Raw genomic sequence first — 13,116 nt, forward strand, 5'->3', positions numbered from 1 at the left:
CCTCCCATTACAGGCTGCTGGGAGAATTCTAGGTGGTACCACCCATTGAGTGATTAGGAAACACTCAAGAAACAAGGTGGGGGAGGAACCGAATCCTCTCTGTCCCTCCCCATCCTTCCCAGCCCTGCCCTCGTCTGCTCCGGGTGAGGCCCAATGCACAAACTCCAGAGACTGAAAACTTCTGGACCCAAAGGAAAATAAAACCAAAGGCAGAGATATATTTTGGCAAGAAAAGGGGGTGCCCCCGTTCACATTCAATCCTTTCTGGACAGAGCCTTCCCTGTTGGAGGTTCAAAAGGAAGCAACTGTACCCCAGCAAGTAGGTCAAATTCAGGGTCAAAGAGCAATGCAAGGCCGGGCGCAGTGGCTTACGCCTGTAATCCCAGCTGCTCGGGAGGCTGAGGCACGAGAATCGCTTGAACCCGGGAGGCAGAGGTTGCAGTGAGCCGAGATCGTGCCACTGCACTCCAGGCTGGGCCACAGAGTGAGACTCCGTCTAAAAAAAAAAAAAAAAAAAAAAAAAAATGGCCAGGTGTGGTGGTTCATGCCTGTGATCCCAGCACTTTGGGAGGCTGAGGCTGGTGAATCACCTGAGGTCAGGAGTTCAAGACCAGCCTGGCCAACACGGTGAAACCCTGTCTCTACTAAAAATACAAAAATTAGCTGGGTGTGGTGGCGCGCGCCTATAGTCCCAGCTACTCAGGAGGCTGAGGCAGGAGAATCGCTTGAACCCGGGAGGTGGAGGTTGCAGTGAGCTGAGATTGCGCCACTGTACTCCAGCCTGGGGGACAGAGCAAGACTCCGTCTAAAAAAAAAAAGCAATGCAAGACCCTCTTCCAATGTCTGCATGCCCTTCCTGGGGTTGGGAGGGACGCAGAGAAGGGGTGGGAGCTCTGGATGGGAAAAAGGGGCCGAGGAAGGGAGAGTGCTTGGTAAAAGGATCAGGGAGGAGTTGGGGGTTCCCCGGATTGGATTGGGGCAACCCAAAACCCTGCTGCTGATGCCCACTGTCCATCCAGCACCCCCAGCTCCCAAATCCTCAGAACAGGCAGATGGGCTGTCCGAGGGGCCAAGGGCTCCGCGGAAAGGCGCGGGAGGGGCGCTCTGTCCACTTCCTACTGCAGCCCGGAGCGCTGAGTGAGCTGGGGCTGGAGGGACAGCGACCTGGGCCGGGTGCTGAGGCGAGGCTGGAGACGCCGGAGCACGGCGCGGCGGAACAGGATGTACACCCAGGGGTCCAGGATCTGGTTCCAGGTGGCCACGCGCAAGTAGATGAGCAGCTCCTTCTCCGTGGCGCGGGACAGCTGCCCGGCGGGGCTCATGGCAGGCGGGTTTCGTAGCACTGTCTGGGCGATGAAGACCTGCAGAGGGGAGAGCTGTCAGCCTGGGCCCCCGCCTCCAGCCCCGCCCGCCCCGGTCCCTGCCCGGGGTCCCCTGAGATCCAGGGTCCACTCCGTTTTTTAATTTGATTTTTGAGACAGGGTCTCACTCTGTCATCCAGGCTGGAGTGCAGTGGTGCGATCTCAGCTCATCGCAACCTCTGCCTCCCGGGTTCAAGCAATTCTCCTCCCTCAGCCTTCCGAGTAGCTGGGATTACAGGTGCCTGCCACCACACCTGGCTAATTTTTGTATTTTTTGTAGAGACGGGGGTTTCACCATGTTGGCCAGGCTGGTCTCGAACTCCTGACCTCAGGTGATCCACCAGCCTCAGCCTCCCAGAGTGCTGGAATTACAGGAATGAGCCACTGCGCCTGGCCAGTGTCCACTCTGTTACTGCACTGCTGGGTGACCTCAGGAGAGTTGACTAACCGCTCTGAGCTCCTTTTGATGGGTTCATAAATTAGCGCACTCTTAGCCAGGCAGTGGCTCACGCCTGTGATCTCAGCACTTTGGGAGGTAAATAGGAGAGAATCACTTGAGCCCAGGAGTTCAAGACCAGCCTGGGGAACATAGTGAGACCTCATGTCTATAAAAAGTTAAAATAAATAGAAAAGTTACCCAGGCATGGTTGCACTCCAGCCTGGGTGACAGAGCAAGATCCTGTCTCAAAATAAATAAATAAATACCTTTTTTTTTTTTTGAGACGGAGTCTCCGCCTCCCGGGTTTACGCCATTCTCCTGCCTCAGCCTCCCGAGTGGCTGGGACTACAGGCGCCTGCCACCACATCTGGCTACTTTTTTGTATTTTTAGTAGAGACAGGGTTTCACTGTGTCAACCAGGATGGTCTTGATCTCCTGACCTCGTGATCTGCCCTCCTTGGCATCCCAAAGTGCTGGGATTACAGGTGTGAGCCACCGCACCTGGCCATAAATAAAATATTTAAATAATAAAAATTATATTTATCTATAGGTCAGGATTGACGGGAATTTTTTTTTTTTTTTTTTTTTTTTTTTGAGACGGAGTTTCAGTCTTGTTGCCCAGGCTGGAGTGCAATGGCAGGATCTCGGCTTACCACAACTTCCGCCTCCTGGGTTCAAGCGATTCTCCTGCCTCAGCCTCCCGAGTAGCTGGGATTACAGGCATGCACCACCACATCTGGCTGATTTTTTTGTATTTTTAGTAGAGACGGGGTTTCTCCATGTTGGTCAGGCTAGCCTTGAACTCCCGACCTGAGGTGATCCACCCGCCTCAGCCTCCCAAAGTGCTGGGATTACAGCCATGAGCCACCTTGCCCAGCCTCTTCTTTTCTTTTCCTTTCTTTCTCTGTTTCATTCCTTTCATTGTTTTTTTTTTGTTTTTTTTTTTGAGAGATGGAGTCTCACTGCAAGCTCCGCCTCCCGGATTCACGCCATTCTCCTGCCTCAGCCTCCTGAGTAGCTGGGACTACAGGCACCCGCCACCACGCCCTGCTAATTTTTTTGTATTTTTAGTAGAGACGGGGTTTCACCATGTTGGCCAGGATGGTCTCCATCTCTTGACCTCATGATCTGCCCGCCTCCGCCTCCCAAAGTGCTGGGATTACAGGCATGAGCCACTACGCCCGGCCTGCTTTGTTTTTTACTAAGAATTTCTTTCCATGTTTCAATGGTTAGAGGAAAACAAAATAGAGGCAAAAATTGAGTGACATAAAAACGACATGAAAGTCAAATTTCATCATTTATCCATCAGTAGTTTTATTGGCCACAGCCACGCCTACTCATTTATGTGTTTTCTACGGCTGCTTTCTATTTTTTTTTCTTTTTTTTTAATTTTGAGGCAGGGTCTCACTCTGTCACCTAGGCTGGAGTGCAGTGGTGCAATCATAGCTCACTGCAGCCTCAACCTCCCAGGCTCCAGCAATCCTCCTGCCTTGACCTCTCAAAGTGCTGGGATTGCAGGCACATGCCACCAGGTCTGGCTAATTTTTGTTTTTGTTTTTGTTTTTTGAGACGGAGTCTCGCTCTGTCACCCAGGCTGGAGTGCAGTGGTGCCATCTCTGCTCACTGCAAGCTCCGCCTCCTGGGTTCACGCCATTCTCCTGCCTCAGCCTCCAGAGTAGCTGGGACTACAGGTGCCCGCCACAACGCCTGGCTAATTTTTTTGCATTTTTAGTAGAGACAGTGTTTCACTGTGTTAGCCAGGATGGTCTCGATCTCCTGACCTCATGATCCGCCCGCCTCGGCCTCCCAAAGTGCTGGGATTACAGGCGTGAGCCACCGCGCCCGGCCTTAATTTTTGTATTTTTAGTAGAGACAGGGTTTCACCATGTTGGCCAGGCTGGTCTCGGACTCCTGGCCTCAAGCGATCCTCCCGCCTCGGCCTCCCAGAGTTCTGGGATTACCGGCGTGAGCCACCGCGCCCGGTCCCACCATCAGGATCTAAATCCACCCTGGGTGACCAGAGGCCCAGTCAGGAGGGTAGCAGGACCCCGCAGAGCCCCTACTCACCAGCAGGGGCAGCCAACACACGCTGGCCACCACCATGATCCCCAGGAGCTGAGCCATCATCTCCACCTCGGAGTCCCGGGGACGCTGCTGGGCCGCCTCCTGCCCGTGGTAGACGTGGCACAGGGTGGCCACGCTGACCGTGTTCAGCAGGAAGGACAGCCCGACCGAGAGGCCGCCCAGCATGGAGAAGAGCAGCCCGAAGGCCACGTCCCCGGACTCGGCGCCCAGCGTCAGGAAGCACCAGGACCCCGGGTACTGCACGGTGTAGCGACCCACGCCCAGCAGGGGCAGCAGGCCCAGCGCCAGCGCGGCCGCCCACACCAGCCCCACGGTGGCCCAGGCGCGGCGCTGCGAGGCGACCGCCGGGCGCGAGAAGGGCCGGGTGATGCCCAGGTAGCGCTCTGAGGCCATGGCGGCCCCCAGCAGCAGCGGGGACAGGCCGAAGAAGATCATGACGACGCCCATGAAGCGACAGAGACGGCAGCCAGGGTCCACGGCGTGCCACTCGAAGAGCGCGGCGTGCTGGGACACCACGATGGTACCGGTCACCAGCAGCCCCAGGAAGTCGGTGAGGACGAGGCCGCAGAGGAAGGTGAGGAAGGAGGAGCGCGTGTGTGAACCCCCCTGCCGCGCGCCCGCCAGCACGCTCAGGGCCAGCAGGTTGGAGGCCAGGCCCACCACGCAGAAGGAGGCGGCGAACCAGGGCGAGGCGATCAGCCGTCTCTCCTCCAGGGTAATGTTTGTGGGCCGGAAACAGGGCCCCAGGGAACTGCCGTTGGGCCACATGGCTCCGGAGCCCTGAGGGATCAGTCACCACCCCATCAGGCCGATGCTGCAGACAGGGCAGGCTGGCACTGGTTCAGGCACACCTGGGAGGCGAGAGAAGATTTGCTTGTGATTAATTCTGCATTTCAGTGTAAGTAGCTCTGGTGAACTCCTACACCACCTTCAATGCCCCAGCTCAAATATCCTCTCCTGGGTTTTTTTTGTTTGTTTGTTTTTTGTTTTTTTGAGACAGAGTCTTGCTCTGTCACCCAGGCTGGAGTGCAGTGATGCAATCAAGGCTCACTGCAGCCTCGACCTTCTGGACCCAAGTGATCCTCCCATCTCAGCCTCCCAAATAGCTGGGACTACAGGCACATACCCTGTAGTATGTAGTCCTCCCGCCTCGGCCTCCCAAAGTGCTGGGATTACAGGCGTGAGCCACCGTGCCCAGACTTTTCCTCCATTTTCATGGTGTCGGTTTTATAATAAGAAATAAACCCTGAAATCCAGTTCTATTTTGGGAACAAAAAACACAACTTCTTCGGAATGGCAGGTTCCCCAGGGACGGTTGGTAGAGAGCAGCAGGCGGGGATCTGTTACTCTGTGTGGGGCTAACGCTCAGCCACAATGCACAACAAAATCGGAGCCAAGCCAGGCGCAGTGGCTCATGCCTCTTATCCCAGCACTTTGGGAGGCCAAAGTGGGCGGATCACTTGAGGTCAGGAGTTCAAGACCATCCTGGCCAACATAGCGAGACCCTATCTCTTAAAAAAATATATATCTGGGTGTAGTGGTATGCACCTGTAATTCCTGCTACTTGGGAGGCTGAGGTTGGAGGATTGCTTGAGCCCCAGATGTTGAGGCTGCAGTGAGCTACAATTGTGCCACTGCACTCCAGCCTGGGCAACAGTGAGACCCTGTCTCAAAAAAAAAACCAACCAACCAACAAACAAAAACGCTAAAAACCCCCAAAAACAAAAAAATGGGGCCAGGTGTGATGAGTGAAGTAAAAATAAAATGAGATGGTTCAAAAACCAGCTTCTGGCTGGGTGCAGTGGCTCATGCCTGTACTCCCAGCTCTTTGGGAGGTTGAGGTGGGTGGATCATCTGAGGTCAGGAGTTCGAAACCAGCCTAGCCAACATGGTGAAACCCCATCTTTACTAAAAATACAAAAAATAGCCAGGCATGGTGGCGGGCGCCTGTAATCCCACCTACTCAAGAGACTGAGGCAGAAGAAATGCTTGAACCCGGGAGGCAGAGGTTGCAGTGAGCCGAGGTCGCACTACTGCACTCCAGCCTGGACAACAGAGCGAGACTCCATCTCAAGAAAACAAAACAAAATGGCCAGGTATGGTGGCTCACGCCTGTAATCCCAGCACTTTGGGAGGCCGAGGCGGGCAGATCACGAGGTCAGGAGATCGAGACCATCCTGGCTAACACAGTGAAACCCCGTCTCTACTAAAAATACAAAAAATTAGCCGGCCGTGGTGGCAGGAGCCTGTAGTCCCAGCTACTCAGGAGGCTGAGGCAGGAGACTGGCGTGAACCTGGGACGAGGAGCTTGCAGTGAGCTGAGATCGTGCCACTGCACTGCAGCCTGGGTGACAGAGCGAGACTCCGTCTAAAAAAAAAAAAAAAAAACAAAAGAAAACAAAACAAGGCCAGCTCCCCATACCCCATGGGTCATGTCAAAGTCCAGAGGGTTGTGGCTGGTTGTAAAGTCACCCAGGAGGCTAGGATGGAACCCGGGTCTCCTGCCTCTCGCCCTGGCACACCCCCAAGTCACCTGGAGGGACTGGGTGGGCAAAGGTGGGCGAATGGGACTGTGTGCGAGATGGAGGTGCCAGGCAGTTAAGGCTCAAAAGGTCCTATTAGGGTCAGGCGTGGTGGCTCACGCCTGTAATCCCAGCACTTTGGGAAGCCAAGGAGGGCGGATCACCTGAAGTCAGGAGTTTGAGACCAGCCGGACCAACATGGTGAAACCGCATCTCAACTAATAAAAATACAAAAATTAGCCGGGTGTGGTGGTGCATACCTGTAATCCCAGCTACTCGGGAGGCTGAGGCAGGAGAATCGCTTGAACCTGACAGGGGAAGTGATGTTTGTGGGCCGGAAACAGGGCCCCAGAGCCAAGATCGTGCCACTGAACCAACCTGAGCAACAAGAGCAAAACTCCGTCTCAAAAAAAAAAAAAAGAAAAAGAAAAGAAAAGAAAAGAGGGAGGCCCAGGTGGGCGGATCACGAGGTCAGGAGATCGAGACGATCCTGGTTAACATGGTGAAACCCCATCTCTACTAAAAATACAAAAAATTAGTCGGGTGTGGTGGCGGGCACCTGTAGTCCCAGCTACTTGGGAGGCTGAGGCAGGAGAATGGCGTGAACCCGGGAGGTGGAGCTTGCAGTGAGCTGAGATCGCGCCACTGCACTCCAGCCTGGGCGACAGAGCGAGACTCTACCTCAAAAAAAAAAAAAAAAAAAAAAGTCGGGGGTGCTGATGACGGGAATGAAGGGATCCACGCGCAGCACTCAGCACAGCACAGCGGGCACTCAATGCGTGCTGGCCCTGAGGCAGGGCCTGGGCTGTGGGGTCGCAGCAGCTAACGCGTTCCAGGGCGGTCAAATGGGTGGCTGTGGCCCTCACTCCCCATCTCATTTGTGACGCTTTGGCCTGGCTTCTGGCCTTGGCTACGCTGTCTCTAGCCTCATAAATTATCCAGCTCCCGACAGCGGCACTGAACTCCCTTCCTGGGAGGACAGCTAAGGCCACTGCCACCATGGTGGGAGGCGGAGCTTCCAGAGGAGAAACTGAGGCCTGGAGAGCAGATGCAGTGGGGGGTTCCTCGCGGCCTCTGGCGATCATTGCCCTCCACTCCGGGCTGCTTTGGCGCCTGGGGTTTGGATTCCTGCACTGGGATTTCCCCTGGGACAAGGCGTTCCTCCCTCGAGAGCTGGTATGTGCTGTTTCTGGACATTCCTTGGGACTCGGCTGTCCCTGCGGCCACTGCCCCGACCTCTGCCTGGAGCAACTTCCAGTCCCTCCTGGGTCTCAGGGTCTCCTCGACCACACTCCACTCCACTCACCGGGGGTCACACACCCGGAACTCCCTCACACCTCCCGTGGCTGGGAGCAAATGCATGGCCCAGAGCCCTTGGCCCAGGGGAGCCTGGAAACTGGCACTGAGTCCTTCTGGCCACAGCTGGCTGTTTCCAGTCCCCCCACCTCCACTCCCCACCCTGGCTTCAGGCGATGGCAGCCATCTCAAGTTCTCCAGGCAAGGATGCCAATGGGGGGACCGGGCAGGGCCTCCCTTCCCTCCTGCATTGGCCAGGAGGGGTAGCAGGGGCCCCCACTCGGTGGGGGAGTAGAGCAGCACTGTGGCTCTTGGGAAAGTTACTGTCCCTCCCTGTGTCTGGGGAGAGGTGTGGACCCAAGATCCCTTTTTGATGTTGAATAATTCCAGAATTTTGCAGTCTGAGAGCAGACGTTTGCCCTCAGCGGGGTCAGGGTTGTGGAATTCTAACACGCTTCCAGTCCTGGGATGCAGAAGGCCTCACAATTCTAGAATCCCAAGAGGCTGAGGTCCTGCAACTTTGATGGGAATCTGCCTGGGTCCCGGGTTCCAGAAATCTCTGTCTTAATTCCTGGCTTCTTTCTGGAAGGCGGACAGTGAGTTCTCCCTCATCCGATGCCACCCCTGACAGGGTACCCGGCTTGCGGGTCGTGTGACTCGGAGGGCTCTGTCCGGCGCTGTTTCCAGAGGCCCGGGCGCTGGGCTGGGCGTGGGCACCAGGCCTGGCTGCCCCAAGCCTGGTTGCCAGTGGAATGTGATCCTTGGTTCCCAAACAGCAGGCCTCTCCTCCGCCCCATGTTCCATCCTCGTGCCCCCTCCCCAACTCCCTGGAGCGTGTCACCTCATCATCCATCCATTTCTCAACAAGTCCCCTCTCCTCAGCACCCCACCCTGCCCGCCCCGCCTGCCTGTCACGGCCTGAGCCCACCCCCCCTCCCCCAGACAGGCTTGGAGGCTCTAGTCCCTGATCTGCCGCGGCCAGGCTGGGGCTCCACCTTGCCGAGCCTCAGTTTCCCCGCTCTGTGAAATGGGGGTGAGCTTCTGATCTCCATGCCTGCGGGTGCTCAGCTCAGGCCTCCCTGCCTCTCACCTCTGCAGGGCGCCTGGCTGTACCCACAGCTCAACTCCCTACAAGGTGCCCGGGCAGCCAGCAGGGAGCCCTGAGGCTCCGTGTCACCCCGGTCGGCCTTGGACCTTGGACCCACAGGGCCCTTTTGGGACTGAAACTTCAGGGACCGGCCAGACCCTCCCATGCCTGCTGTAGATCTGAACGCTCATGGGCGTGGACCCCCACATGGTAGCGGAGGCAGACACACTCCACACCCTGATGGGCCCACCTCCCCTCACCGCAAAGCTCCATTTCCAAGAACATTTCCTGTTTGTGACACCAACAGGGTCCCCAGGCCACACAGTGCAGGGCGGGGACTCCCCCAGCCAGCCAGACTCCAGCCAGCCTTGTTGGGGCCCTGAGTCACGTGGCCCCCTGTGAGCCTCGCTTTCCCCATCTCTCTAGTGGGGGCTCCCCAGGGAGCACGCACGGAGCTCCGTCACACAGGGGCCAGCAGGGACCAGGGGGCGGGACCCGGGCGGTGCAGCTGGTGGTTAATGGTGGACCACAAGTTACAGTGATTCCACCAACATGCACCTCAGGCCACCACTGTGTGTGCACACTCGAGACACACAGACACAGCCAGACACACACAGGCAGAAACACAGCAGACACACAGGCAGAAACACAGCAGACACACAGGCAGAAATGTGACAGACAGAAACACAGCAGGCAGACGCACAGACGTGCACAGACACACAGAAACATGGCAGACACACAGACACACACACAGAAACATGACAGACAGGCAGAAATGTGACAGAAACACAGCAGACAGATGCACAGACATGCACAGACACACATACAGAAACATGGCAGATACACAGACACACACAGATACACACACACAGAAACACCACAGACACACACAGACAGAAACATGACAGACACACAGGCAGAAATGTGACAGACAGAAACACAGTAGACAGACGCACAGGCATGCACAGACACACATACAGAAACATGGCAAATACACAGACACACACAGATAGACACACACAGACGGAAACATGACAGACACAGACACACACAAGCAGAAACACAATAGACACACAGACACACACAGATAGACACACACAAGCAGAAACACAACAGACACACACACACAGACACACACAGAAACACAACAAACACACAGACACACACAGACACATACAGGCAGAAACACGACAGACATAGACACACACACATACACACATAGGCACACAGGCAGAAATGTGACAGACACAGACAGAAAAACACAGACACACAGGCAGAAACACAACAGGTACATAGATACAGACAGACAGACACAGAAAGACACACAGAAGAACACACAGTATTTAACAGTCACAGACTCTCGGCAGAAACAAACACACGGTCACACACACAAAACCACCACACACGCACAGACACAGACACACAACCAGGGCCATGCATGGTTCACTCCCAGAGACAAGATCACACACACAGCCGCACAACCACACTCAATCCCTGCCACACCCAGGGCCTGGGCCCCCTCCCCGGCTGCAGCCCCCTGAGTCTGGGACCCCCATTCACAGCCATGTGGCCCCACAGAGACAGAGAGCCCCCCGGACAGAATCAGCCTGGGCCGCACCCAGACCCAGCCGCCTGGGCGCCCGGGGCAGGCCTCAGAGCACCATGCCACCCGCCGGGCCACACAGGGGACACCTGGCACCTGGCCGCTGTCACCGCGGGCTTTGGGACACACCCACAGCAGGGCAGGGCCAGCGCCGGATGCGCCCAGCACCCCGGGCTCACACCAGAGCAGTGCATCCCGCCCTAAGCCAGCGGGGCGACCTCACCTTCAGAGACCTCATCTGCGGGGCTCCCACCTGGCTGGATCCTGCGACCGGGGGTCCGGGCGCCGTCTGGAGCTGAGCAGGCAGATGTGCGGGCGCCGAGGGTGGGGCGAGGGCTGGGGGCGGGCACAGGGAGGGGAAGGACGGGCTCGAGTGGGACCTCCCAGGGAAACTGAGTCAGTCTGGCTGTGACCAGCGGCGGGCCCAGCAGAGGACCCACACAGATGGAGGGCGTGGCGGCACAGGACCCCCTGGGGTCGCGGCCTGGAGGGGTCCGCGGGGGCTAAGCCGAGCTGGGACGGGTGGGGGCCGCTGGCAGCCCGCGGCTCGCTCTCTCCGTCCAGTCTCTGTCTCTCGCTGTCTCTCATCAGCCCCGCCCACCCTGCGCTGGCCACGCCCCTCGGGCCCGGGCCTGGCTGACTTGGAGTCAGTGGGTGCCCCCCGCACGCCGGGACACCCTACAGCCTTCTGGGGAAGGCGGCGCCCTTGGGACCCCCAGGCCACCGGTGGCAGGGATGCAATGGCCCGCGTAGGGGTGGCAGGGGCGCTTCCTCGGGAGCCTCAGCCTCTCCAGCCGCCCAGCGCCCTGCCAGGCCTCTTCCCGGCGCTCCCGCCGCCAGGCCCGCATTATTCACCATCTGGGCAGCACCCAAGGCCTGGAGGGGGCGGGGCAGGTCCAGGCGGATCGGCTCCCGGGGGTCGCCCAGACTCCAGGGCTCCAAATTCACTGGGTGCGCTGGAACGCGGCACACAGTAGTATTATGCCCTGCTTAATACATGCAGGACATATTTGAGGCCCCTTCCAGGGGTGGGGTGGGAGGACAGAGGGATGGGGGGTGCACCAGACGACACAGCCAGACTGAGAAAGGTGGTCCCAGAGCAGGTGAGCCGGGAGGGCTGGGGTGATGGCATCGCATGGGAGGGTCTCTTGAGGAGGCTCGGAGGTGGCTTTGGAGCCAGAGGAGGAACAGTCTGGAGCCGGGAGGCTGCAGTGGGGGATGGGCACTCTTTCCTGGCCACCCCCCAGCTCGGGCTGGGGAAGGAGGGATGGAGCCCAACAGGAATGGCTGAGAAGGTGCCGGACGCAGGGACTGGGACCGTCTCTTTGCAGAGGGGGGACCTTGGGCCTCCTTGGCCTTGTTTGCACACCCGAGCCAGACAGAACCTTGAGTTAGGGACCTGGAGTGGGACCCGACAAGCTGACCTTGCCCTCACTGCACCCCACCCCGTCCCCTGGGCCCGGGAGGGCTGCTAGTCCAGGCTGTGAGTGAGGGGTATTCCCAGCCCGGCCCGGCCCTCTTGTCAGCCCAGTCCGGAAGCCCCTTCCCCGGCTACCCCGCCCACTATCCTTCCTCCTCCTGGCCTTCGGCCACACCCAACCTCCCTCCCAAAGCTCTATCCCATTGAGTCACCAGCCATTTAACACAACTTCTCTCTTTCCTGGCAAGGAGGCTATCCAACTCCTATGGATGTGGCAAAACCCTGGCTCCAAGGCTGCTTTTCCGTGAAGCCGATCTAATCTCCAAGTCTTACTCTCCCCAACCCCTCTCTGTGTTCAGCTTATACAGTGGGACAATTATGAGCTCCAAGTGAGACCTGAAACCAGGCCTGCCCTTCAGGATGCCCTAGGCTGGAGAATGAACTGGACACAGACTGTTCCAGCCCCCTGGGGTCAGGGCTGTGCCAAAGGAAGTGACAGGGCCTAGGGAAGCCCAGAGGTGAGCTAGGAAGACATCTTGTGAGGAGAGGGCATGGGAAGTGGGGTTTTGTAGGATGAATAGGAGCTCCCCAGGTCTGGGCTACGTGGCAGTGACAGGAATTGCATGTATAAAGCTTTGGAGGCAAGAGAGAGCATGAGGCCCTTGCTACACTAACTGCAAGGAGGGCAGATGTTGGGGGGAGGAGGATGTGGGGCTGGGGCTCCAGATGAGGGGGCAGTGAGAGACGGAGGAAGGCTGTCCTGTCCCCACTTCCTCTGTCCTCGGCCCTGAGATAACAAGGACAATGACTCTTCTGGGAAACAGCCTGGACAGAGTTCAGAGAAGGACACTTGCATTTAGCTTAAGCCTCACCACATCTCTGCAAGGCAGGGGGTAAAGATACTCTAAATTTTAGAGATGGGGAAACTGAGGCACAAAGGGGGAACAATGCCACGCCCATGTGTGGGATTGGAACATGAGCACTGGGCTTCCCTGTCATCCGGGGCTGGTTGCTGGTCTCCCGGTCTTGGCCCGCCCCCCGCCCCCCGCCAGCACTTCGGGTTCAATGGGAGCACAGGAGGCTCTGGTGGGAGGAGTTGTGAGGGGCTGGGGGGCAGACGGTGGGAACAGAGGCCCGGCTCAGGATGTACCCCCGTGGCTGCGGTTTCCGGCGGGGCCGGGCAGGGAGCGTCTATTCTTAGCTCTGGACACAGCCAAAGTCAGGAAGCTGGGTGGGGGCGGGGGCAGCTTCCAGGACACCAGGTGGACCTTGGGCCATGGTGGAGAGTCATGGGGTAGATGGG

The 13,116-nt window shown here is 57.7% G+C and overlaps 1 protein-coding gene across 1 annotated transcript; it reads right to left on the reverse strand.

The window, feature by feature from the left end:
• Positions 1-198: 198 nt before the first annotated feature.
• On the reverse strand, positions 199-11,000 carry TBXA2R (thromboxane A2 receptor). Its single transcript, XM_524054.8, has 3 exons — positions 10,617-11,000; positions 3,868-4,736; positions 199-1,361 (listed from the first exon to the last, which is right to left on the reverse strand). Exons 2-3 carry the CDS (start codon positions 4,651-4,653, stop codon positions 1,116-1,118), a joined length of 1,032 nt encoding a protein of 343 aa, XP_524054.1. The 5' UTR covers positions 4,654-4,736; positions 10,617-11,000; the 3' UTR covers positions 199-1,115.
• Positions 11,001-13,116: the final 2,116 nt, after the last annotated feature.

Source organism: Pan troglodytes, chromosome 20, assembly GCF_028858775.2.
Source record: "Pan troglodytes isolate AG18354 chromosome 20, NHGRI_mPanTro3-v2.0_pri, whole genome shotgun sequence".
NCBI classification, from domain to species: domain Eukaryota; kingdom Metazoa; phylum Chordata; class Mammalia; order Primates; family Hominidae; genus Pan; species Pan troglodytes.